Raw genomic sequence first — 26,005 nt, forward strand, 5'->3', positions numbered from 1 at the left:
CACCTGCGCCAGCCTTTCTGCCAGGTCATGACATAAGGCCTCCAGCCTTGAAGTCCTGTCTCCACAGACTGATTGTTGCCATGAGGTATCAAATGTCCGACTGAGGAAAAAAGAAAAGGGAATTCTTAAAATGAAGGGGAAAAAAGATCACAGGCTTTAACAGCCCTGTGAGCAGAGGCTCCGTGGCTACATGCATGCTAGCAAGTAGATCAGAGACAGGAGAGGCTCCAGGGCACGCGATGGCCCAGCACACACCTGGATGCGGTTTTGGCACAAGTGAGCTAGCTCTCGCCCAGATGGTGCCTGTTACTGTATGGGCCAGGGTTTGCCAAAAATAGAGGGAGGGTTTGAGCAATCATTAGGGCTGGATGAAGTGGGCAAGGTATAGGGACAACTCCTTGTCATGATTTGAGCCCAAGGGGCAACTGAGCACCACACAATTGCTACCTCATTCCTCCCCATATCAGGAATGGGAGGAGAAAATACAACAACAGAAAAAATGCAGATAAGAGCAGGGAGGGATGACTCGCCCTTTATGGTCACGGGCAAAAGATGGACTTGTTAGGGGAAGAAAAAAAAGAACATCAATTTAATTCAAAGAACAGCAACACTTAACAGAGGGAGCAGGACAGTGAAAAGTATAACTACATCTTAAAAACACCTTCCCCCCACCCCTCCCTTCTTCCCGGGCTCAGTTTTGCTCCCAATTTCTCTACCTGCTCCCCCCAGCAGTGTAGGGGGGCAGGGAATGGGGGGGGGGGGATGCGGTCGGGGGAGGACTCCTCGCACTCCTCCCCGGCTCCAGCGTGGGGTCCCTCTCACGGGAGACAGTCCCGTTTGCAGTCCTGTTGCAACCCCCCCAAGAGACTTTGTGGAAATATTGAGACCTACGAAGGTTAAACTTGGTCAGGGTAGCCAGGGACAGCCCCTGGGCAACATACCTGCCGCCTGCTGCAGTCGTCTCTCTCGATTCAGCGCCCTTGCACGGCTCTTCCATCAGCTGCGTTCTGCTGTGGGATGAAAACTCGGGGGTGGCCATGACTTGACAGCAGCAGAAAACATTTTCTGAGAGGAGTGGCGGCACAGGGGACCACGCTGCCAGGAGCGCAGGAAGCTGCTGCAGGTGCCAGGCGCTTGCTTGCTTTCTCGAAGAGACCTTTCTGCTAGAAATAATAGAAATAAGCCCTTCCTTTTTACAGCAAAAGCCACTCTTTCTTCGCACTGTATCTAGTACCACACCTCTCTCCAGCCAATAAAGCTGGGGGAAGGTGTGGCTTCACCCGCAACATCAGCCAGAGCCGTTTCGGTTTCATCCCCAGTCGCATCATTTTGCTCCGGTGCAGCTGCCCCCCTCACCCCTCCACCCCCGAGCTGTGCTGCCAATGGTCACGGCTGGCAGGTCAGTTTTCGTCGTTGCTATAGACTTTGGCACGTCCTACAGCGGATACTGGTTTTGCCCTTGTGTCCTGGTTTGAGCCCAGAGGGCAACTGAGCACCAGGCAGCCACTCGCTCACCCCTTCCCCCCTCAGGGGTGGGGAGGAGAAAATACAACAAAAGACTCAAGGTAAAAAAGGAATCGAGCTAAGGACAGGGAGGGGTGACTCACCCATTATAGTCATGGGCAAAAGACAGACTCGACTGGGGAAGAAAAAGAACATCAGTTTAATTTGAACACCACCACCAATTTACCAATCAGAGTAGGACAGTGAGAAATACAACCACATCATAAAAACACCTTCCCCCCACCCCTCCCTTCTTCCCAGGCACAGCTTTGTCCCCAATTTCTCTACCTCCTCCACCCCAGCAGTGCAGGGGATGGGGGTTGCTGTCAGTTCATCGCCCGTTGTCTCTGCCACTTCTTCCTCCTCAGAGGAGGGCTCCTCACATTCTTCCCCTGCTCCAGCGTGGGGTCCCTCTCATGGGACACAGTCCTCCACCAACTTCCTCCGACATGAGTCCTTCCCTACGGGCTACAGATCTTCATGACCTGCTCCGGCACGGGTCCCTCCCATGGGTTGCAACCCTCCCAGCAACAACTTGCCCCAGTGTGGGCTTCCCTTAGAGTCCTGGTTTTATTTGAGTGCAGCCACCTGCTCCTGCATGGAGTCCTCCACGGGCTGCAGGTGAGCATCTGCTCCAGTGTGGACCGCCATGGGCTGCAGGAAGGCAGCCTGCCATCTCACCATGGGCTGCAAAAGGAGGCTCCTCCCTTCCTCCTCCTCCTTTCTTCAACTGACCTTAATGTTTGCATAGGTATTTCCTTCACCACCTCTCCTCCTCCCAGGTTCTCCTTCTTAAATACATTATCACAGAGGTGCAGCCACCACCTATAATTGGCTCGGCCTTGGCCAGAGGCAGGGACTGCCTGGAGCTTGGGGAGCTTCAAGAAGCTTCTCACAGGGGGCCACTGCTGTAGCCCCTTCCCTGGCTACCCAAACCCCACCACACACAAACCCAACACACCTTGCTTCAGGTATGGACCAAATCCACCAGGTGTACTGGGGGACAGAACATGGCCTCAAAGACACCCACGTGCATGTTGTTCAACCAGGTGGGAGGCCTCTGTGAAGACTTCCCTCCGTGGGAAAGCTGGGAATGGTGTGATCTGCCACAGTGTCACTTGCGATGTGATGGGTTCTCACGCACTTTCAGAGGGGGTTGGAGAGCAATTTTAGTTCAACCCCGTTTCTCTGCACTCAAGAAGAATGTATGGCAGTGTCACATAGGAAGCACAATTCTCCCCACTGGCTATTCAGGAGGATCTACAGGGTCTTTATGAAATTTGGCTGAGGAGAAACAGCTGGCTTCTCAGCCACATTGGTATTTTGCCTATCGAATCACAGATGTTATGGATAAGCGGTTTGGTTGCTGACCTGTGTCTATTAGGTGGCAGTTCACCACAATAGTGAAGCCATTGCTGGGAATTTGCTCAGGTTTGGAGACAGAACCTCCTTCTGTGCCATGTGTTGTGCAGTGCTCAGTGAGAAGGGGACAGGTGTCTTGCTGAGACTGCCGTGTGTGACCCTGAGACATTTTTCTGTAGAAAGTCTTCTGGCACGGAACTGACAGCCAGCAATGGAAAGATGCTTCTCGCCCTGATAGCCTTTTCCAAAAGCCTGTGCTACCTGAAGGAACATGCCCTGAACACCATCCAGGAGGCCTCTTTCCAAACTGCCTGCACCCAGGTTGTTACTGTCCTGGCCACGTGGAGTGCTGCTGCTGGGAAGTTCATGCGATTCATGCAGCTAAAGAGGTGAAAGTAGGGGTTATCCCACTTCCTCAAATTATCTTTGGAGATTCTTTACCCATCGAGGCAGAGGAACTCCTCAACATTTGAACAACCTGTATTTCAAATTTCAGCCTATCAGAGAGAGAAATCTCCCATGTTGGGGGCGGTGGGCGAGGGGATATCCCAAACTGAAAGTGACAGCTCTTCTGCCCTTCCCGCCCCCCCCCTGTAGAAATGAGCCCCACGGAGATCAGCAGTGCAAGAACCAGCAGCTCAGCATGTGTTCCTGGGGTGAGAACTGCCTCCCTAGCAGGTAGCGTTCGTGCAGTGGTAATCTTGCCACCTTTCCTTGAACTGCCACCTCTCTCTTGTGATTTTAGGCAGGACTCATCTCTGACATGATTTCTGAGGAGCTGATCATTGCCTTGGAGCCGAAGGCTGCATCACTCTGGTGCAAACAGCTTCTGCAGGAACGATTTACAGCAGACAGCAGTAACAGGAAGAAGTTTGAAGACTCCCCTGGGATCCAGTATATTGTTGACTGTGGAGGTAAAATTTTCCCTGTTTAATAGGCACCATTTTTGCTGGGTGTGGAGCACGGCCATTTCACAGTGTCTCCACAGGTCTGCAGTTCAGTCCCAGAGCTTGTACTCCACTGCTGTGCTTGTCATGGAGTTTTATTTTTATTTTTCACTTAAGGACATCCCATGGGCAGGCAGAAAAATAAGAGGAAGGGACAGGACTGCTAAAGGTCTGATCCATGACAAACAGAAGCCACTGAGTGTCTCATGCCATCATGCACTTCAGGCCGGACAGTCATAGTGACAGCTCCTGCCATCACGCCAGATCAGTCTGCTCCATGTCCCAGCGTCAGCCACTGGTGTGCACCCATGTGCTGTTTTATAGCCTGAGCTCACAGCCTCCTCTGTAGGAGTAAGTATAGTGTCCAGTGAACTGACCAAAGAAATTAGCTAGCACGTCCTGTAGAGTAAATCATTAAGAATATTTGATGGAGCAGTTCTTAGCAATTTCTCTAGTTTCCTGTGTGAGTTTTTTCAGAGTGACATAAATTTCCTGCCAAAAGCAGGCTGGTGATTGCAAACGAATACTGAAAAGGCATCAAAAGGACCACAAGTTTCTCGGAGCATCACCACCACTGCTTGTCTTAACTCAGAGTTTGTGCATCAAAAGGCAGGCGTCAACTGTCTGTGTGAGGAGGCCAGTCTCCTTCTGTGATCAGAAAGGAGACTGGCTTGTGCAGGGAGCAAGTCAGAGCATCCAGCTCTCAACATCAATTACTGTAGGAACCTTGAGAGACCAGGCTTGTAAGTGGAAGTGAGTATATTTAGGGAATCTGGAAGTGTGCAGTCAATAGCAGAGGAGTGGGCACAAGAAAAGAAAGCAGGAGGAAAGCACACTTGTGAGCCAGGAGTTCAGAAGGTAAGATTATACCCAGTGGAAAGTAAGAACCTCATGTACTTTACAGAAAACAGCTAACTTCATTTGGGTTGGTATGTGTGTGTGTAGGTGGCACAATAACCCTCATGGTACACAAGATCCCAGAGAACCATTCCCTGAAGGAGTTACACATGGCAGCTGGAGGTGGATGGGAAGGCAATAGAGCGGATGAAAACTTCACTGATTTCCTCAAGGAAATAGTCCATGATGGTGTATGGGATGGATATGTAAAGAGTCACCCTACTGGATTACAACATATGTTGTACAACTTCAGCCTATAGAAATGCTCTGCTAGCAGGGAGGTGGTCTTACATACATTGCTACTACGACTTGACCATAGTGGCAGAATACAAGAAGGACACCTCCCACTTCTTCAAAAAAGCATAAGGAGCTGTGTGGTGTGATGGGATGATCATGATTACACATGAGAAAAGGAGGATCTTTTTTGACTACAGTATCAAATACATAATTCATACTTTGAGGGAAATTCTTGACAAGCCTGAGATGGCCAAGGTCCAGTACATTTTGCTTGTGGGAGGCTTTGCATCTATCATCATCCTGAGAGATGGCATCAGTCAGGCCTTTAGCAAGAAGTATCATATCGTCTGTCCAATGGAGGTCTAAGTAGCTCTTGCAAAAGAGACTTTTATTTGGAGTCAGTCACACATTGTTGCCTCAAGAGTCAACGCTTGGAGATACGGCATCGCAGTAAGTCATAAATTTGATGCAGCTATCCATGACTTCTGTAGACTAAGGGTCTCAAAAGATGATGGCTATATTTATGGCACAAATCTCTTCAAGGAACTGGTGGGAGCTGAAAAGTCAGTGAACATAAATGAAGTTGCCCACTATACTTTCTGTCCAACAGAACCAGATGAAACAAGTTACGTGCTTTTTTTTTCTTTTGTACAGAAAAGCTGGATGTTTGGTATGTAGATGAGGAAGGGATGGAATGGCTTGGCTCCTGTGTAATGTCAATGCCAGACGCAAAGCTGAGGAAGAAGCGCCAGCTGAAGCTGGATATTAAATTTGGGCTAACTAAATTTAAAGCCACATGTACTGACATTGCTTCCAAACAAAACTGGGCAGCTATAATAGATTTTTTAGCTGTGCAAATGCTCAGTACATCAAGCAGCAGGGACAATAACTCGAGGGAGAGCATGGCTTTAGTGGGAGACAATAACTACTACAATAGAGAAGGCAAATGGACCATAAAGTCCATTATCCAGCATTCGGCTCGCACAGGTAAACAGTTTGCTAGCCTGATTCTCTGGTTCCTTCCATTCTTCACCAACCACACTTTCAGTCCAACACCTCTCTTTCTGTTTTATCTGACAGCAGGTTTAACTCTTTATCTCTTATTTCTTGACCTTCTAATTTAGCCTCATTGCATCTCTGAGCACAATAGTCCATACCACCAATATAATCATATGTACTCTACCTGTGTTTGGTACAAAGTTTCTGGACTGGTGTCTAACTTCCACATATACCAGCCTATAAGTATTTCTTTTAGCCTGATGTCTACATTCTCACTTCCTCTGATATTAGGTGTCTTTACCTGGCGTACAGGTTTAAGTCTGCCAGGGGTGACATTCAACGGATTTTGAATTTCTTCAGAACATTACTTACATGGATTATGTGCTCTTATCTCAGTTAAGGGTGCTATGTGAAGCAGTAACTCAATGTAGTCTGGGAGCTTGTATCCAAAACCTGTCAGAACATTGTTTCCATTAAACCATTGGATGGTTTGCTCTCATTAACTGGGCAGATACGAATACCAGATCGTAACATTACATGAATAGTGCTTATGCCACTGCATGAGCCCCTCGGCCTGGCTCTGGGTACTCTCTACATCTCTGACTTGGGCTTGACGTTTCCATGACCATAAAAGCTCATTTCTTTGCCTCCTGCTTACAGCACCTGTGCGCAGGTTCAGCACAGCGTGGCCTGTGTGTGCCCGAATTTGCCCAAGAAAAAGATGCGATCCTTCAGCATACTGGGTCTGACTGGGGTGGAGTTAACATTCTTCGTAGCTGCCCTTAAGCTGCTGTGTGACTTCCACCCAAAACCGTGTTGATAACACACCAGTGTTTTGGCAATGGCTGAACAGTTCTTGCACAGCGGCAAGGCTGTCCCCGTTTCCCTCAGCACAGCTGACCCAGCTGACCAAGGGGATGTCCCCATACCCTGTAACCTCATGCTCAACAATAAAACTGGGGGGAGTTTCTCCAAAGTAGCTATTGCTTGGAGACTGGCTGGGAATTTGTCTGGTGATGGGATGTGGTGACTACCTTTGCATCACTTGGCGGGGTTTGGGTTGTTTGTTTTTTGGTGTTTGTTTGTTTGTTTGTTTGTTGGTTTGTTTTTTTTCCCTTCACTAAGGGTGTAGAGTTTTCCTGCTGAACACCAGCTGTCCCAGTGCAAATACTTGATTAGCTGAAAACTCAGCACTGGCATCTTTATTAGCTGTAAAGACTGTGTTAGAACCACTGCTGGTCATGTACTTAATGCTGTCAATCATTAAAGCAGCATTCAGAGGATTAATCTGTATATTTACTATGCCCTGTGATCATAAAAGCTGAACTATTTTGAAAACATCACCTTTGTTTTCACATTTAAAATCTTATGTGAGCAATAAAAGTATTCACAACAGACACCTGTGTACATTACCACTGTGCCAGGTGGTACTTCTCTGCAAGCTATGTGAGGGCCATTCTGTGTGGCCAGGTCCCAAGAAGGTGAAGTACCCCTGCTTTTTTCTTACCTGTTGGACTTGGTACTTCCACCAGTGCAGAGTGCAACACAGCTCCACCTGAGCCTACTACCACCCTCTGAACGGGAGAATGAAGTGGGGTCTGGTGACAGCTGGGAAAGCTGAGTGCCTCTGCCCCAGGTCTTTCCCACCCGTGTGCTGTTTGGGCTTTGGCATTCAGACATTGACACCAACAGTCAGCATTGCAGCTCCTAATTTTGCTTGTTTTGATGAGCTGGTAATGTTGAAAACCTCAGATACTGAGCATGGAGCAAATACAGGTGTTTGTTATCTCTGTAAAAGCAGCACTGAGTGTCAGCATCTCAAACTAAACATCTGAGAAACCTGGCAATAAAAACCTGAAAAACCTGCTGTGGGGGTGCTCTAACCTCAGCCTGGCAGTATGGGGGTTTTTGGGAAAATAAGATTTATAGCTGCTGAGCCCCTTCCAGCCATCCTCTACAACAGGCATGTCTGCTGAGATGGGTATTAACCACTGTTGTATAATAAATAGGGTGGTTTATTTATATGAAACATGAAACTTAAGTAACAGATCAAGAACCTTGAAGGGGAAGAAAACACAGGCAGATTTGCAGTGCCTGTGACCAGGGCATCAACGAGCTCTGCAGACAGTCATTGCTGCTGGATCCTAAACAGCTGGGCTGGTAGAAGATGTCATCCGTTTCTGTCACCAGAGCTTGCTGGCTGCTTTCTGCCTAAAGCACGTGGTTTCTCGGAAACCGAAAGGAAGCAAACCTCACTTTGGAGAACCACCACCATTTCTCTGTTTCCCTGTCTGGGAACAGAGCCAGGAAAAGCTTGGCTGTCACATGCAGCCCAGAATACTGTGGCTGTGCTCCCTGCTTGGTGTTTCCCTGCACCCTCTGGCCCTGCCTGCTGAGGAGCATCCCATCTGTGGCCGAGGCTGTCCATGCAGTGCTGCCCAGAACCCCTGTTAGAAAATATTTCTCCCAGTTCAGCAGAAGTTACACTTAAAAGCATTCACTTCCTTTGGGACATTAAACAAAACAAACCATGGGAGAGGAAAAACAAACAAACCAAGCATCTATCCTCTTCCCCTGGTGTCAGGGGGTGAGTGCGGCAGCAATGTGGTGGCTTTACGATTAAACAGTGCATTTTTTCACAGCTATTTCATTTCAAGGCCAAAAAAATAAGCTTCTGGAGCTTTTTTGTTTCAAACCCTAGAGACCCCTGAGGTGTAGTACAGATGCGTATAACTTTGTTAGAAATGTTAAAACTTTATGAGCTATTACTGTGTTCATCTTACAAGGACCCAGCAAATCATGCAGAGGGAAAATAGAAGATAGTTTTCCAAAACAGCAAAAGCAACACTGGAAGGTGAAAGGGAAGAATAAAAAAGCATGTCACAGAGAGGATGGTGACATGCTTGAGGGCGTCATTGCTTGTTTTGTCTATGCAGGAGGAGGTCAGCTACTGCCCTGTGCTGCTCACAGCTAGCTTGGCACCAGACAAAATTGACCCACTGTACCACAAAACTGGACCAACCAGAGGAGTTTATGGTGCCTCTGTGGAAACGTGTTTAAGAGAATCTTCACAAAGCTCCCCTGGCTCCAAGTTGAATCTGTCTCTGCACCAAGGCCAAGCCAGTTAGTGGTGGTGGCTGCGTCTCTCCGACAGTGTATTTAAGAAGGGGAACCTGGGAGGAGGAGTGGGAGCTGTGAGGAGTTGTGAGGAGGACACTTATGCGAACACCGAGTTCGGTGGAAGAAAGGAGGAGGAAGTGGGGGGGATGCGCACCAGAGCAGAGAGCACCCCTGCCCTGCTGCCTGTGGTGAGAGGGCAGGGCTGCCCCCCTGCCACCTGTGGAGGTCCACTGAGGGGCAGATGCCCACCTGCAGCCTATGGAGGAGCCCACACCAGAGCAGGTGACTGCACCTGAAGAAGGCCGGGACTCTGTGGGAAGAAGCAGCCCTCGCTGTTGTAGTTTGGTGCTGGGAGGACTGCAACATGCGAGAGTGACCCATGCCAGAGCAGCTAGGGAAACGCTGTGGCCTGTGGGAGGGACTCATGTTGGAGAAAGTTTGTGGAGGAGTGTCTCCTGTGAGAGGGGAATCACGCTGGAGCAGGGAGAGAATGTGAGGAGTTCTCCACCCCAAGGACAAAGAAGTGGCAGGACTGACAGTAATCCCCATTCCCTGCCCCCCTGCACCACTGCTGGGGAGAAGGTAGAGGAACTGGGAGCAGAGTTGAGGCTGGGAAGAAGGGAGAGCTGGTGGGAAGGTGTTTTTAAGATGTGGTAATACTTCTCACTGTCTTACTGTGTCTGTTAAGTGGTGGTGGTGGAGTTTGAACTAAATTGATGTTCTTTTTTGTCTTCCCCAAACGAGTCTATCTTTTACCCATGGCCATAATGGGTGTCATCCCTCCCTGTCCTTATCTTGATTCCTGAGCCTTTTGCTTTTTTTTTCTCCTTCCCATCGCTTGCGGGGAAAGGGGCAGTGAGCGGTTGTGTGGTGTTCAGTTGCCCTCTGAGCTCAAACCATGACAGCAAAGGATGCTGAAATCCCAAAGTGCAGAAATGAACGCTTGCCAAAGAGGCAGGATGGGGCAGGCTGCTTTATTTGAATCAGTATTTTATTCAGCTCGCAGAGAAGGGGAAGCATACTGCACAGTATCGTCAAGTACTGTAAGAGAAGACTTGTAAAAAAATATTTATAGTCTCAAATCCCTTTGAGGGAGGACAAGTAGTTTGTACTTGTCTAAAAAGCTTAAAATATTTCCCCCTTGTTATTTACTTGCTATGATGCACACTAAGAGCGCTATTTGCCATGACGATGATTAGCTGTAATGATGTGCTCATCATTGCCACAGACACCCTGGGCTGACAGGGGCCTGACAACACTGACCAACGGTTTAAGGCTCTCGCATTCCCTGCTCTTGTGATGGAGAGAGGCATAGCAAAAGCAAGGTACGTGAAACAAATCTAATTCATGCTTAAGTAAAGAGGGAGTTATTCTAAAAACCCATTTACAGAGGGGGGACACATGGAATTTTAAAAATTTGTGTGATATGAGTGGTTTAGGAGTACATGGCACCTTTTTTTGTTTTTCTGAGATTTAAAAGGACAGGAAGAAGCTTTCCCAACAGAACATAGATTAGATGACAGCTTGAGATTGAGGATACCTGAGCTGAGGTCCCAGTTTTCCAGTAGCCTCACTGCAGAATTCTGTCTGACTTTCCTTGTACCTCACTGTGCCTCTGCAAAACATAAATATTCACATACTTGGAAGGCAAACCAAACATGCTCCTTACTTACTGAACCAGTAAATACATGGTGCTATACACACTGTATGGATTCTCGGGGATAACTTTGATCATGTGAACAGAAACCTAAGGGAAACCTCATACCTAAAGGTAGCAGGAAGAGATCTCCTGCGGAGCACCACGAGTGAGTGGGACCAAAGCCCTCACACCAAGCTTCATGGTTTTCTTGGAGCCTGTGAGACATCAAGAAGGTCTGGGTGAGACAACAAATCTGTGACATAGCATGGGTAGTATGACAAGTGCCTGTGACAGGTTAAATCAGCTAAGTGCCATTGTCTTTGTGTCTGACCTAAACCAGAACAGTGCAAACACATGGAAAATGCTGAGAAAGGGGAAGTGGAGTGAGAGGGAACTCCTGGAGGAAGTTCATCCTCTCAGCTAGAAAAATCAAAGTGCTTTGCCAGTCATGTTGCTGGAGAAAAGAAGCATCCTCACAAGCAAAACTTGACTTTGTAGAGACAACCAAACACTTTGCTGATTCAAAATATTACCAAACATTGTAACGTTGTACTTAAATAAACATATGTACTTAAATTCAGATCACTGACTTCGTTGAGTGAACTCAGGCCTTCCAATGGGGCAGCTTTGGGAAAGGACAAGGAATAGAAAATAAATAAAGGATCACACACAAAGAGATAAGAAAAATTAACTTGGAAAAACTTCAGTCGTTGTGGTGACAAAGCAGAAACTTACCCAGAGAAGAGTGCATTTGTAAGGCATCCCGGTGCAAATACAAATCAATGTTGGGATAAATCCAAGAATCCAGTGGTGTGCGACAACATCACCAACTCACTCTGAGACAAGGGCTATGAAAATACCAAGGCAATTTGAAATGACAGGGAGTGTTTTATAGAAGTAGTTAACCCAGCTGTTGAGGCATTTAAGCCTAATAATTTTCCTGCTAGAGAGTCTGAGCCAAGCAGCCTTCCTGCCCCTGCCTGGGGCACGGGCAGTTGGGAGGCTCAGTGAGATGAGCAAGGAAGGGCAGGCAGCAGATATCCTGGAGCTGCCCAGAGAGCGGACTAGAGACCTTGCAGAGGATTTGGGGAAACTTCTAGAAAATCCTTCTAGCAGGGCTCAGAGGAAAACCCTCTCTTGCACCCACTCTTCCTGCTGGAAGGCCATTTGTGTTATTGGTGGTTGAAGTGAAGGGCTGCTTGAGCTCCTTTGCTGTAGAGCTGTGGGTGTAGGTACAGATATATCCCTCAGAGGTGATGCTTTACACTGAAAGAGTAAGGGCTTATTCTAGATGCTTTTTAAGACACCTTGTGACAGGTGGTGAGGGTACAGCCCAGATGGGAACATGCTGGGAGCAGCAATGTTTCTACCCTGTGCTCGGTGCCAGGGTGGTTGGTCACTTCTGTAAGAGCTGGAGAGGAGCAGAGGAGCCCTGTTAGACCTTTAATTTGCCTTCCTGGTTAAACAGAAGGTACCACAAGGCTTGAAACAGCACAATGCGTGATGAGAAAGGATTGCTGCCTATGGAAGATCCTACTGAGATATGACAAGTGAATTGTAACATTGGAATTGGCACTAGGAGCCAGTGGTCCCTGGAAGAACAGAACAGCCACTGAATTCAAATGCCTGTCCATCAGGCATGGCACTCAGGTGTCTCATAAAAGCTCAGGTGTGACTCATGCTGCAAACCAAACCAAACAAGCCCCCAGTCAGTCCTATTCTAACCTTCTCAGTTTTCAACATTGCAAAATCTTTTTTTTTCTTTCATTACAACATCCTGTTTTAGGGAAGGATGCCTTTTTTCCTTTACCTTTGCTAAAGCAAATATTGAGATAATGAATTATTAGTAATTAGAATATCACTGTGGCTCAGTTAACCTTATGTGTCATACCAGACCACTTCTGGCTTATATAGTGAGGTGGGTTTGAGCCAGTTCAGGGCATGGCTATACTGGTCAGATTGCACATGGTATCAAGCAAGCCTAAGACACACAGGCGTGATTTTTTTTCCCCTGATGTGAGCCAGCAGCATCCTAGACTAAATTGTTTGCTTACTCAGCGGACAGAAGAAATTGCAGTCCTGTTGTATTGCAAGAGTATTTTGTAGGCTCTCCTTGGAGAGTGCAGGCTTCTGCTTCTGACGTCCCTGGAAGCACTTCCCCAGGGGGAAGCATGGCTGTGGTGTGTCTCTCGCAGGCAGCAACACGGTGCTTCACCTCCCCCCCTGCACAAATCAGGGACGTGCTGCTGGTGACCGTGGTGCTGCTGGTCTCCATCCTGCCTCCCCAGGCTGTCCACAAAAAACAAGATCTCAGGTCTTACTGAAAAGCAGAATTAAAGAATTGCATCAGCAGTAATGGTGCTAGAATTTATTAAGAAGCAAGCAGAAAAAAGGTGATCAAAGCAAAAAAAAACAAGGAGCAAGAACCATACAGGACTGAACGAAGATCGCATTAACGCTTTTTATAAGCCACTGCATCAGGAGAAACTAACCTCTACTGTTTGCTGAACAACGGCCAGCTATACTGAGGAAGGTGGTACGTGAAATATGGGATGGAGAATAGTTAACTGGGGGTGGGTTATCAGGTGCTGCAGACCCTTACACAACACACTGCACACTGCCAGCACCTTTGGTGTGTAGCTCATTCTGCATTTATACCTTGTTTAATGCTGACTGCAACTGTAATCTGCTTGAACCTGCAAGTGCTGGAGGAGACAGCACACAGGTCTCACTGTCATCTTCAGCACTGCAGGAGCGGTTTGTTGTTTCCTAGAGGTTTGTCGCGATACTGTGTTCCTATAGCTGAAACCATTAGTTGGGATGTACCCACACACACACTCTTAGCTATCTTGCATTGGCCCCAGAGTCTTAAAATATGTTGCTACCATTCTCCCTTCAGCTAAACAGATAATTCCTGCCCCAAGGCTGTTTAAGGTTTGCACAATCATCTGTTTGCATTGGTTTAAGGAGTTGGCCTGTTTTTTCCTGCTATCTCTGGGGCAGGATAGAAGTTGCCTCAAGGGCAGTCAGTGGTGCAAGATAGGTTGGACAGACAGCTGAGCTCCAGGGCCAAGGTTTGTATTGTAGCAACAGGAGGATAAACCCCAGATTTGTTACCTGATGGAAGGCAAGAGGACAGATAGGAGCAGCCTCCTCTGCCAGCTTCATTGGGAAGCCTGATGGTAGGTAATCCAATAAAACTGCACCAGGCCAAGTGCCTCTAAGCTTGGAAATGTCACTGTTTTACTGTATGGTTCATCCTCCCCCAGCAGGAAAAGCGACTCACATATGTTCAGGAGAGGACCTAATTTCTGGTAATGTGCCATCCTCTAACTGCTTACCATCTTAATGGTCTTGTTTTACGCTCCCGAGTAATCTGGAGTGAGAGCTTTCTGAGATACAGGAATAATGCTTGCAGGTTCACTGCATTTCAAGCACCTTAAATAAATGAAATAATCTACTTTTTGCTCATTTTGTAGACCTGCAGTCTGATAAAAATTGCTATGGAGCTACAATGTTAGACAAAATTTAAGAGATGCTCAGATTCAGCATCCTCAGGTTCCCCCAGGAGCTCCATTCCCTTCCCAGGCTGCACTAAGCCTCCTTGCAGTAGAGGGAAGATAATTTTCCTCGAATAGGAATGGCCTTGAGCACTTTCAGATCTCAGGCCCTCTCAAGGACCTGAAGGCCTGTGAGATCTTTCAGTGAGGAAGTAGCAGCAGCATGGATCACTACACAGATTACTGCACAGCAGCATCCCCCACGGATCTCCTGTGGGTCTAGCAGGCTGGCTCTGGCTCCCTCAATCTTGTAGCAATCAATGGCTAAACAAGCAACTGGAGGGAGAAAAGCTGGGCAAGCAGGCTCCCTATAGTGTGGACAGATGAGAGTGTGGCATGATGCTAGTACATCCATGCCTGTAGGATGTATTTGACCTGGGTTAGTGGGTTGAGCAGCTTGATCTTCTGAACTATCTCACCATTGTATTTCTGACCTGGTTCTAGACCAGCAGTCAGATTTAACAATTGCTGAACTGCTTACCGAAGGCTGAGAAATTAAAGACTACAAGTAATGAAGCCCAAACCATTTGACTGGTGTCAAAGCTCTTTCCCTTATATGATGCAGCAGAGATGGATAGACATTTATATCCCCCAGATACCTTTCATAATTATTTTGTCTGTGCCACCTTGTGTCGGTCAGTATCATTCTTCAGCTGTCCGGCAGGAAATACAGAGGTAATGAATACCTCTGTTTCACCCTCCTGGAAATTAAGGTACCTTGGTTCTGATGGAAGGATGGAAGATACTTACTCAAGCACAACTAATAAAGCAGTCTCCCTTGCTGATAGATGTTCCAGACCTCTTGCATCAGAAGTGTGTTTCATCAATTGCCTTAATTCAGTTCTCTTCCTAACTGCACTCCAGTCCTCATTTCAGACGAGGCATGAATCTCCACATGTAATTCAGATTATTTTATCAGGATACCAGAGGTAAGCCTTACCGTCTCGCTGTCTAACATTGGTGGGGTACTTGGATACTATGAAGCTCACCATCCAACGAAAACCTATAAATAAAGGAAGGCTCAAATCCCATCACCCTTTCATAATTAAATTTAAAAGCCATTTGTAAAATCAATGGCATATTATCCAGAATTTAGTAGCAAGGAGTCTAAGCACAGTGTTGTCGCAGTATGCAAATCCCAGCACCCGCCCCCCCCCTATAAAATTTCTAGTTGCTGGCTGCAGTAGGGTTAGGTCCTCAGTATTTCTGGAATATTTTTATTCCAGAAAGGAATTCCAAAAGTTAGCAATCAACTCATTGGTAATTCTGCTATGCAAGATATATCTAGAAATGACTATTCACCTTTTGTCACACCACTACAATTCCATTAACAAAGGTGTGATAATAGATGTTAGCAAGCACTTACATAGTGTGCTCCTACCAGTGGGACAAACACTGGTAACTTACACTCATTGCGCAGCTGGGCCATTCAGGAATTCATAACACATTCCCAGGAAAGAAACTCATGTTCAGATTTCAAATGGGTAGATGAAAAAAGTGTTTAGTTAGTCATCATTATTACGGTATTTCTTTAGGAGCTTAAAACAATGTGAATTCAAAGTGGAGTGTACGTGCCGTGTCGGATACAAGTCCTTCCTAAAATGTCAAGGTCCTGTTTCAGCTCTCACCGCTAGCTAAAATACTGCTGAATTATCTACTGCGTTAGAAGTATCACTCGTGTTCTGACCACATTGAAGAGGCTACAGAAAAGACTGAGGAAAAACGCACAGAGTGAATTTGTAGTGATAGTACACGTCCATGATTAGCAGGACTACAGAGGCACTTGGACTAGGGAGATACAGAGGAGAGTTTGCAAAACCTGCTAAAAATGCCAACAAATCATTGCAAGTGCTGCTCTTAGGCATCACTGTTAAGTAACTCAACTGTGCAACCTAAAGGAGAATTTACCAATCTCTAAATTATTCTGTGTCGGAGTAGGGCATGTCTGAGTAATTTCTATGCCCCAAAGCATTTTCAGTCTGACAGAACTGACAGTAACCCCTTTAAGTTTTGTGAGCAACACGGACAGTGGGATTGAGTGCACCCTCAGCAAGTCTGCTGACAACACCGAGCTGTGTGGTGCAGTGACAGGCTGGAGGGCAGGGATGCCATCCAGAGGCACCTGGACAGGCTGGAGAAGTGGGCCCGTGTGAGCCTTAAAGTTCAGCAAGGCCAAGTGCAAGGTCCTGCACGTGGGTCAGGGCAATCCCAAGCACAAAGACAGGATGGGTGATGAGTGGATTGAGAGCAGCCCTGCAGAGGAATCGGGAATGTTGGTTGATGAGAAGCTCAACTCAACATGACCTGGCCATGTATGCTTGCAGCCCGGAAAGCCAACCATATCCTGGGCTGCACCAAGAGAAGTGGGGCCAGCAGGTCAAGGGAGGGGATTCTCCCTCTCCATTCTCATAAAACCCCACCTGGAGTACTGTGTCCAGCTCTGGGTCCCTAGGCGTTAAGAACACAGACCTGCTGGACCAAGTCCTAGAGGAGGCCATGAAGATGATGAGGGGGCTGGAGCACCTCTCCTATGAAGACAGGCAGAGATAGTTGGGGTCGTTCAGCCTGGAGAAGGGTCCAGGGGAGACCTTGTAGTGGCCTGCCAGTACTTAAAGGGGGCTACAGGGAACATGGGGAAGGAATTTTTACAAGGGCATGTAGTGATAGGACAAGGGGTGTCTGCTTCAAACTAAAAGAGGATAGATTTAGATGAGATACAAGGAGGATGTTCTTCACTGTGAGGGTGGTGAGGCGCTGGCCCAGGGTGCCCAGAGCAGCTGTGGCTGCCCCCTCCCTGGAAGTGTCCAAGGCCAGGTTGGACGGGGCTTTGAGCAACCTCAAAGTGGAAGGTCTAGTGGAAGGTGTCCCTGCCCATGGCAGGGGGGTGGGACTAGATGATCTTTAAGGCCCCTTCCAACCCAAACCATTCTGTGATTCTATGTAAAGGCAGAGAAGTTAGTGGTTGTGCCATGATCATCACGATTCCACGCATTTTTGCCTTTGAAGATCTTAGGATGGTCATGGATCCTAATCAGGACTGCTGCTCCTAGAGCCCATCTGTATGTTAAAAAAAACTCTAATAACCAAATGTTAGCTTTTAAATGACTGAACTGCTAAGTAACCACCTTGAGAGACCAGTATATTCTTGTTAAGTTATTGGACAATGTGGTTTCCTTTTTATTTATTTTTTTTTTTATTTCTTGTTCTTAATTTGTTTGTTGTTGCTGGTTTTTTGTTTGTTTATCATACAATTAAGGATGTACCCCACAAGAAAAAGCAGAAAGAGTCTTTATGGAAAAAAACAAATATATTGAACACATACCAATCAAATGGTACAGATATGGGACTGGCTTTGATTTCAAAATTTAAGTAGAAATAAAAAAGATGTAATGCAACAGCTGTTCAGTTTCCAAGTCTAAATAGGCACTGTAAAAAGACATTTCCGCTTTCTCCAGCACACATTCCTGTCTAAATGCTCCCACTGTAATCAACTCCTAGGTTCCCAAACAGAAGAAAAAAAAAAAAATCATCACTGGGAACATATCTTTAGAGTAAAAGTTAATATCCATCCACCCACCCTCTTACAAAAAAAAGCAAACAAAAAAGTCCCCCAAAATACAACCTTTCAACGCTGCTGTTTTGACTGGAGCAGAACTGGAGAATTTATAAAGGTTCAAAAGCACCCAAGGCAAGTAGTACAATATAATTTGTTCACTAACTTGTATTGGAAAGGAGATTAAAAACATTGAGATCTGCATCTTGGTACATAAAACTGTTGTCCTGAATAAAGAGAAATCTTTCAGAAAAGTTTTACAACTTGGTGGAAGTCCAGGACCCAGCTTTAGGCATCATTAATTGATGGGGTTTAATTCTGACTTTGTTATAACCACTTTTATATACTGTACATCTACCCTAGTTGGATCAGTGTCTGGAACTGCTCACTGGTGTCCCTTTGAACAACTGTAAACTAAACCATAGTATGCAACTCCATAGGAAGCTAGAGATCAGGTGAATATACAGCCAGTTATATCTCCCCTGCTTCACGCTCTTCTGAGCTCCTCGGGTCTTCCGATCGGCCATTAGCACTTTCATAAGAACGTTTCTTGTCTTTGAAATCTCGCGGTGACCTCTCTCTCGAGCTTCTATCTTTATCACGTGATGTTCTATCACGATCTCTTGAACGTTCTTTGTCTCTGGAAGATCTTTCTTTTGAGGATCTGAAAAGTGTAGTAAATTTGAGAATTCAAGTTAAGTCATGAATCTGCAGCTATCAAACCGCATTTTGATTTTATATTTTTCTTCTTCCAACCCAACTTTAGATTTATATAAATAGAAGTGTATGAGAAGACATCAGAAACCATTCTACTCTTCTCCCTTTCCTACTTCCAATTTCAAGAGACATATATTGTCAGAAACATAACTTAATCTACATTTATTACAGACCCCTGATTAAGGTCAATTGTGTTTCACTAAATCTCTTATTTTGAACCTCCGCCCTCAAGCTTGCATTAACAGAAGTTTAACTGAAGTTTCTAATCTGTAGTCTCTTGCTTGAGAAGAATGTGTAGCTTATCTCAGATATATAAATCACAAACTTAAAAAACATGTTTAAGGGTAAGAATATGATTAAAAGCAGGGGGGAAATAAACTTGCGTAATTCAGGAATGAGCCTATTACATGAAAAACAGAAAACAAATCTGGAATCTGTGCTACAATTAGGTTTTGTTAGAAGAATTATCCCTTGTGTGATTTTGCAATGTTGGGGTAGTGGTGTTTTTAGATATTTTGCTCTGATAATAGGCATTTCCAAAACCTTTACAATGGAGCCAGAAAAGAGCTGTTCTATTAAACAATCCACATAGCTTTAAAATAAATGAGCTACCTGTACTGGAAAAAAATAATCCTCTATATTCCCTCACAGAGTACACTTAAGCCTGTTGCTGAAAAACATCACATTTTCATTTTACTATGTACTGCAATCATAAAAGATTTTAATACATACTTTCACAGAAAAATCTTAATGGCATGCTATAAAGCTAGCCAATAATTTCTTAGTCAAAATATCTGGTGTACTGGACAGTGAGACTGTACTCTCACCATTTACACAAAGTTACTGTCATTGCTTCAAAACTTAAGTCTGCAAAATGCTCCTGCACTATTTTCCTTTAATCAGCCTACAAAGAGACCTTTCATTTTAGTTCCTCAGCTGCAAATATTACTTTCCCTACAATGCAGTGTTTTGCAAGACTTACTATTTGCAAACACTGAGATTCACAGGCATTACTCCTATTCCATAAACTACATGTCAAATAAGGAGCTACATGCCAAATAAGAAGTTAATGATGGAATTATTACAGCCGTTTCACAAGTATTTTGTGCTGCAAGCCCCCTACAGAAGTAGCAATGCTTACAAACTGGTTGACTCAGGCTAACTCTAGTAATTAATCCTAAAGTAGGCTGACAGATAGGATGTGAACCCATCCATAGCTTTGGCTTTTCATTCAATGCATTTTTTGAAGAATATAAGATGCTTTTGTCCAGCTGTTCCATCTCTCTACAGGCCAGTCTCTAATCAGCTGACAAGAAGGAAGACTGGCCTTAATAAATCACAGTATAGTGACGTGAAATTTTATACATTTGCTTTAGCAAGCAGTATTACTACCAGCAGATTTAGAATGAAAAATATAATTCATGCCTTTCTTACACGCAAGATATAGCCTTTAGAATCAGAACCTCTACTAGACTTACGTTATCTAGAATGCTTGGAAAGCATTACTTCTGAACTGATCAAGTGGATTCTTTAGCAAAAACTGACCCCTTTACCAGATATGTGGGCAGCATCCACACTGTCATATTCACCAACTATGAATTGCATTGCAATATGTGATACTGGTTCCAAGACAGTATCTGTGGGTATCTGCATTGGGTCTGAGGACAAAAAAAACCTGTAAGTAGCCTGGGACAAAAATCCTAAGGTCAGCCTTGGTAGTCTGGGAAAATCCCAGAGCAGCCAGTCAGATATAGGAAAGCAGGGAAAGATAGTCACAGTTTCAAAGCTTCTAAGGGGCAAGATGTCTGATTAAATGCGTCTGTGCTTCCCACTCAGCTTTTCCTCAAGAAGAGGGAAATACTACTACTACTACTACTACTACTACTACTAACAACAATAATAATAACAATAATAATAATAATGTTGTCTGTACTTCTCTACCACAGCCCAGAATTAGCATAGGGCTAGAATATTCTGTTGTCAACCAGGATCTGAAGGATATTAAAAAAAAAAAAAAAAAAATCATCTAAATGCTAAGAGTGGGATCTAGCTCACCCAGCTTTAAATGTCTGCAATGTAGACATCTAAGCTGATCAGCCAGATTTCCTTAACAGTCAGCAGAAGAAACAGACACTTTAAGGCATGATTTGTCTCATCTTAAAATAGACACAAAATTATGTCAGAGGAGTCTGTAATGAGAATCACGAGATTTACATCTGACCTAGCCATCTAAAGCCAGGTGAAGTAAAGCTTTATTTGTCCATACAATGTCTATAAGGGAGTACACTCACCCTTGTCACATGAATTCTTCTAAGTTCTTCAAACATGCTGACACAACCATCTCTCAATTTACCCACATTTAGGTCTGCTGTCACATTTGATCTTATCATTGAGTATGCATCTCAACATCTAACTGCAAATACACACTTTCTCATTGCAAATTGAAAAGCACAAGTTACGTATTTTGTTTCAAATGGAAGATGATTAATTTTAGTTATTTGGAATAATATCAGTTATTAGGAACATCAGCTATCAGTAAAGAAGAGCAGGACTTTATTTAGACCTGCTCTTGATAAGCCAGTAATCCAAGCCTGGGCAGACCTAGGGTTCCCATTACCTTAGGCACTTTGCTGTTATTACCAGATGGGTTCCCATTTTCGTAGACACACTGCTACCATTGCCAGATACTTTGTGCATATTCTGTTGGGCCCCCAGAGTGTGGAGGTCCATTCCTTATATTGATAAATTTGAAATCCCAGCCATTAAGAGTTTTAGAACTATCCACCTGCTCATAGGGTGAATAATAACAGAGTAAAGAAAACGTGTTTGTCAGACAAATTTATGTATTTGTAGAATTTCCTCAGATATAGCACACAATAAACATCCCTTTACTTTCAGAATGAAGTATCTGAGAGGTGGCAGCTTTGCATTTTATGTTACGTGAAAGGCTCTTTGGAAAATACTTTCTGAAGAAGAGTGGACAGGAAAACCAGATGGAACTGCACGGCTTGCTGCAAACAATAATACTCAGCACACGTTTGCCTGAGATGATGTTATACAGAACAAAATGGAGAAATGACTTCCAGAAGCACATCAAGAGTTTCTCCAGTAAGAAGTCTAATTGTTTAGTATGCTTACATGTCGAAGCCATAATGGATGCAAGCAAAACTGAAAAAACCCAGACACACGAATAGCTTTTACAGCAGGATTCGGCAGACTGCAGTAACTGTATTTTATGGGACTTGCAACCAAGTCAAAAAATTACACTGAAGGCTTTAGGTTAACATAGAATGACGTAACTCTTCCCACACACCAACCACAACTCCACATTTCTCTTAAGGCCCTGGAATCAGTGGCACCACAGGCTGCCGCTGCTGCAGCTTTCAGCTGTCTTATTGTTGCTTCTGCTGTCACACTCTGCTCTTCTGCAAGAGTTTGGCAAAAGCACTGTGTTCCCCAGATCTGAATTTATTTAGTTATTCAAAACCAAAAGGCTACGACTCCTTCCTGGAGGAGTTAACTTGCTAGAGTGCATCTTTTATTCGCCAGAGTATTCTTGGCCAGAATTCCTTGGACAACTGAATGTTCTGAGTTTAAGGAAGACAGGCTTGAATACAAGTATTTCATATCAGGATTTTAAGAAATTCCTCAAAAAAAAAAAAAAAAGGATTGAGCAATGAGTACTTCCATGGATTAGAAAAAGAACTCAGGAGACAAGGAAGTATAATACATTTGAGCCTGCAAGTTCAGGTTTATTTTGGATTCTGGCATCAACAAGTGGTACAGTATTCAACAGAAAGACTTCTCCCACATTCATGTGAAAAGCAGCTCTAATAGCGAGAAGGGCATCTCTAAAGATGAGGTATCCATCCTAGCTGCCTGTTCAGTAGTTATCCTTGTCCCAGTGCTGCAAGATCATAGCTCTAAGAGTTCTTCAGTGTCTTGAAAACACAATATAAATACTTTAAGAGCAAAAATTTTGATTGATCTCAGAAATAAGAGGTATGAGTTACTAACGATGGCACAGCAATTTTTCCCCTCAAGTTAACAGTAATGCAAAACTTTTATTTGTACCAAGGATCCTTCCAACACAGGTGTGTGTCATTCCTTCAGGGCAGGAACTGACACCAGGAGAAGTATTTCCAGTACTGAATATCATACGGTTGAAATCTCGTGCCCTGAAGTACGTTCTATTTTTTAACTCATTCACACAAAACAAGGCTTCAAGGGCCTTCGATAGCATCTTGCAAAAGGACAGTGACTTAATCACCCTGTGTTTTTTCAATTCACCTTTGATAGCTGAGACAGACAGGTTTATTTTTATATGGATAGTACCAATGGTCCACACCATTTCCTTGTTCTTACATACTGCTCTGCCCACATACAGAAGACAATGCATCATTTGCATTGTGCATATTATATTGGAGAGACGACGAGAATCCCGGAACAATCAGTCAGCATAGTTCTCTCTGACAGACTGAAATACAGTCTTGCAAAGCTGGACTTCAAAAGTTGAAGAATTTGAGCATATTCTCTATACATTGGTTCATCCAAGTTAACAAATGTGTTGACTCAAAGGAAAATGTCCATTTTAAGACTGGAACAACTACAGGTTTGAAGATTTGCTAATTTGCTATCGTGAATGCCTTGAAGAGGCAGGCTCTTCAGGATAACAGGCTACAGTGATGGCAGGCTACAATCAAGATGGAAATTGCTGAGTCAGAAATGCTGACTTCAGGACACTAAACAACACCCTAAAGAATTTTAAATACCAGACACTACTGATTATATCCACTAGAGTGCTGGACATTTAAGTTCTATCCATCTGCAACAAGAAGGAAACTTGGATCAACCCTGTCTTCTATATTCTCTTAGAGAGCACAATGGGACTATAGTCACCTACCTACTCCAAGATCAAGATCATTTTTTGGGCAAAGAGGCCATGAGATACTTGAACACATATTTCTCCATCCTTAGTGATTTAACTCATAAAATCATTTGGATTATAAACCCAGCATGTGCAACCACTTCCAAGTCAGATCTTTTCTCTTCTTACAAGTTGACAGTCTGTCAGGGTTTCAAGACTGGGCACCCTGTCCACTGTATGGCACTCAAATCTATGCCACGGTGGCTGACCTATACAGGAAAGGAATCCTGGTTATGAGCAGACCTCCCTACCAGATGCCCCGTTGTGCAGTTGCAACACTGTTCTTAATTATGCTTACCTCACTCATCTAAAATAAGACAGCAAATCCTCAGGAGCAGACAGCAACTGAGTCATTCAAAAGCAAAAGCCCCAGACCGCTCTCTGCAGTAGGCCTTTAATAAGGAATTGAGCCACTTTCCTTGCAAAGCAACATCTTCAGTTGCAGCGCAACAAGTTTATTTTCAGGCATTTTGAAACTTGTTTTTATCTGGCGCAGTACACAACAGATGGGCTCCAGTGCTGTGAACAAGACCCCAAGGGAAAAACCTAATCTATGACAGTAAGACAACTGCTGATATCCCTGGGTTCAAATGGAGATCAAGTGTTTTGCTTTCTACGCTGCAGGAAGCTGGTAGTATTATTAACTTGACACCAATATCGTATATAACTCATCCAAAAAGGAAGCACATAACCCTACTATTCTTATTATTAAAAAAAATTGATCACTACAGTATGTCAAACCATAAATATGCTAACAGTGTAACTGAAATCTGAGACAGTCCCAAAATGTGTTTAAATTACTAGGTGGCAAATGTAAACTTAATTTAGCGTGAAAATTCTCATCATGCGTCTAGGCAAAGCCATTTATTCCTAGGCCAACATCTACCTCTTTTTGGAGCTGCGCTCTCGGCTTCTCTCCCTGGAACTATGCCTGCTTCTATGATGGCTGCGGCTCCGGCTGCGGCTGTTCGAGCGAGACCTGTGGCGATGGCGTTTCTCACGGGACTTGGAGCGAGTTCTTCTCTTTCGTTCCCGGGAGGCTGAGCGAGACCGATGCCTGCGGCGATCTCGGGACCTAGATCTAGGAACAGAAAGGACTTAACCAGCCACTGCCTTCAGCTAGCTACACTGACAGCGTACTGTGAATATTATCAACTCCATGCATAAGCAAATCTGCATACAGAACGGTCTGCAGTGTTCAGAGCTACTGGATTGACTTATCACAGGCAAACAGAGAGGGGAAAGCAACACTAGAAATCCTGCAAACTCCTTTGTGACTAGTGCAGAAAATTTTACAGTTAATTCATGACTGTATATACTGTTACAGCATAGGCAATTCAGGCTTCTGAAAAGAACTAAAAATACAGAGAAAATCTACTTCTAAAAATTTTAAAATCTTGTCTTTATTGGTCAAAGTTGTAGAACTTTGTGATGCAGTGATAGGGATCATCTGCCAGAACCTATGTATTATGATGTTCTGAGAAAACAGGACTACATCTTTCCCCATCGCTACTACAATAAAAGACTAGTCTGCAAGGTTGTAAACACAATACAAATTCATTATTTTCTTTGTTTCTTTCTGTTTCTATTTTTTTTAAAATCACTTTGCAATAATACCTCACTGGTGACCCTCAACTGGGTAAGTTAGGAAGAAAACTCATACAATTGATGGGTGTCATCTGTTGAGAATTAACCTGGTGCTTAGAATTTTAGAAACATGGGTTTTCACCAGAAGATACTAACCACAAGTTTCTGTTTTGAAGAAAGAACAATTCTCTGTGTTCTAAGTGCTATCTGGGACAAAAAGCTGCACTGTGGTAGCCACAAAATGAATGTTTATGTATAAACTCAGAACCATGGTGATAAATACTGTATAAGCACACAGAGAGATGACTGTGTAACAGAATGATTTGTCTGTAAAGGTAGACATCTTAAACTAATAGTGCTAGACAAACTTAAAATGCTCCAGCTTGTGAAAGGCTGGCCTCACTGATGGTATTCCTTGTCTGCAGATTTATATACCTTTTGGTATGCTTGCTGTGGGATCTGGACCTGAAACAAAAGGAAAACAGCAAATCAATTTTTCTTACAGAATGTTATTATCAAATGAAGTACAATTTAGTAATAACAAACCAGACTAGTTGAGCTGTTATTGTACTTTTTATTTTACTAGCAATTATTTAAAGGCCTTTTATTTGACGTTAACATCTTTGTAACATATTTACCAGAAAACACATCCCTCTGTCAACTGTTTTGTGTTTGTTGTTTTTAATTTATTTTTGAGCCCACCATCCTACGAACCCAAAAGAACACCTAAATCTGCTTTTTTATTCCCACCCCTCCCATGGAAAAAGCTTACAGTTCAAGTCAGTATTCCCTTATTTCTTGTCAGGCAGGCATTACCAGACTGCAACAGATTTCAAAAGTTTACACTGTTAACCTCTGAAGCGGACATGTCAAGAGAACTGCAGTTCAGCTTCCATTCCACTCTAGCCCCACAAAGCTTGGAAGCAACTATTTCATAGAAGAACAGAAAATCGCTTT

The 26,005-nt window shown here is 44.3% G+C and overlaps 1 protein-coding gene and 1 pseudogene across 3 annotated transcripts in view; one reads left to right on the top strand and one right to left on the bottom strand.

Moving 5' to 3' along the window:
- The first annotated feature begins 239 nt into the window (after positions 1–239).
- On the top strand, positions 240–6,731 carry LOC104360675 (annotated as a pseudogene).
- A 10,821-nt stretch (positions 6,732–17,552) lies between these two features.
- LOC104357738 (putative RNA-binding protein Luc7-like 2) overlaps positions 17,553–26,005 on the bottom strand; it is a 36,131-nt gene continuing 27,678 nt past the window's right edge. For all 3 annotated transcript variants that reach the window (XM_042792372.1, XM_042792374.1, XM_042792373.1), the window contains 3 exons: positions 25,484–25,513; positions 24,348–24,542; positions 17,553–18,481 (listed from right to left, as the gene is read on the bottom strand). In XM_042792372.1, the coding sequence (XP_042648306.1) occupies positions 18,289–18,481; positions 24,348–24,542; positions 25,484–25,513 (418 nt within the window). In that variant the 3' untranslated portion in view covers positions 17,553–18,288. The remainder of the gene's footprint in view (positions 18,482–24,347; positions 24,543–25,483; positions 25,514–26,005) is intronic.

Source organism: Tyto alba, unplaced genomic scaffold (assembly GCF_018691265.1).
Source record: "Tyto alba isolate M040663 unplaced genomic scaffold, T.alba_DEE_v4.0 Super-Scaffold_2, whole genome shotgun sequence".
Lineage (NCBI taxonomy): Eukaryota > Metazoa > Chordata > Aves > Strigiformes > Tytonidae > Tyto > Tyto alba.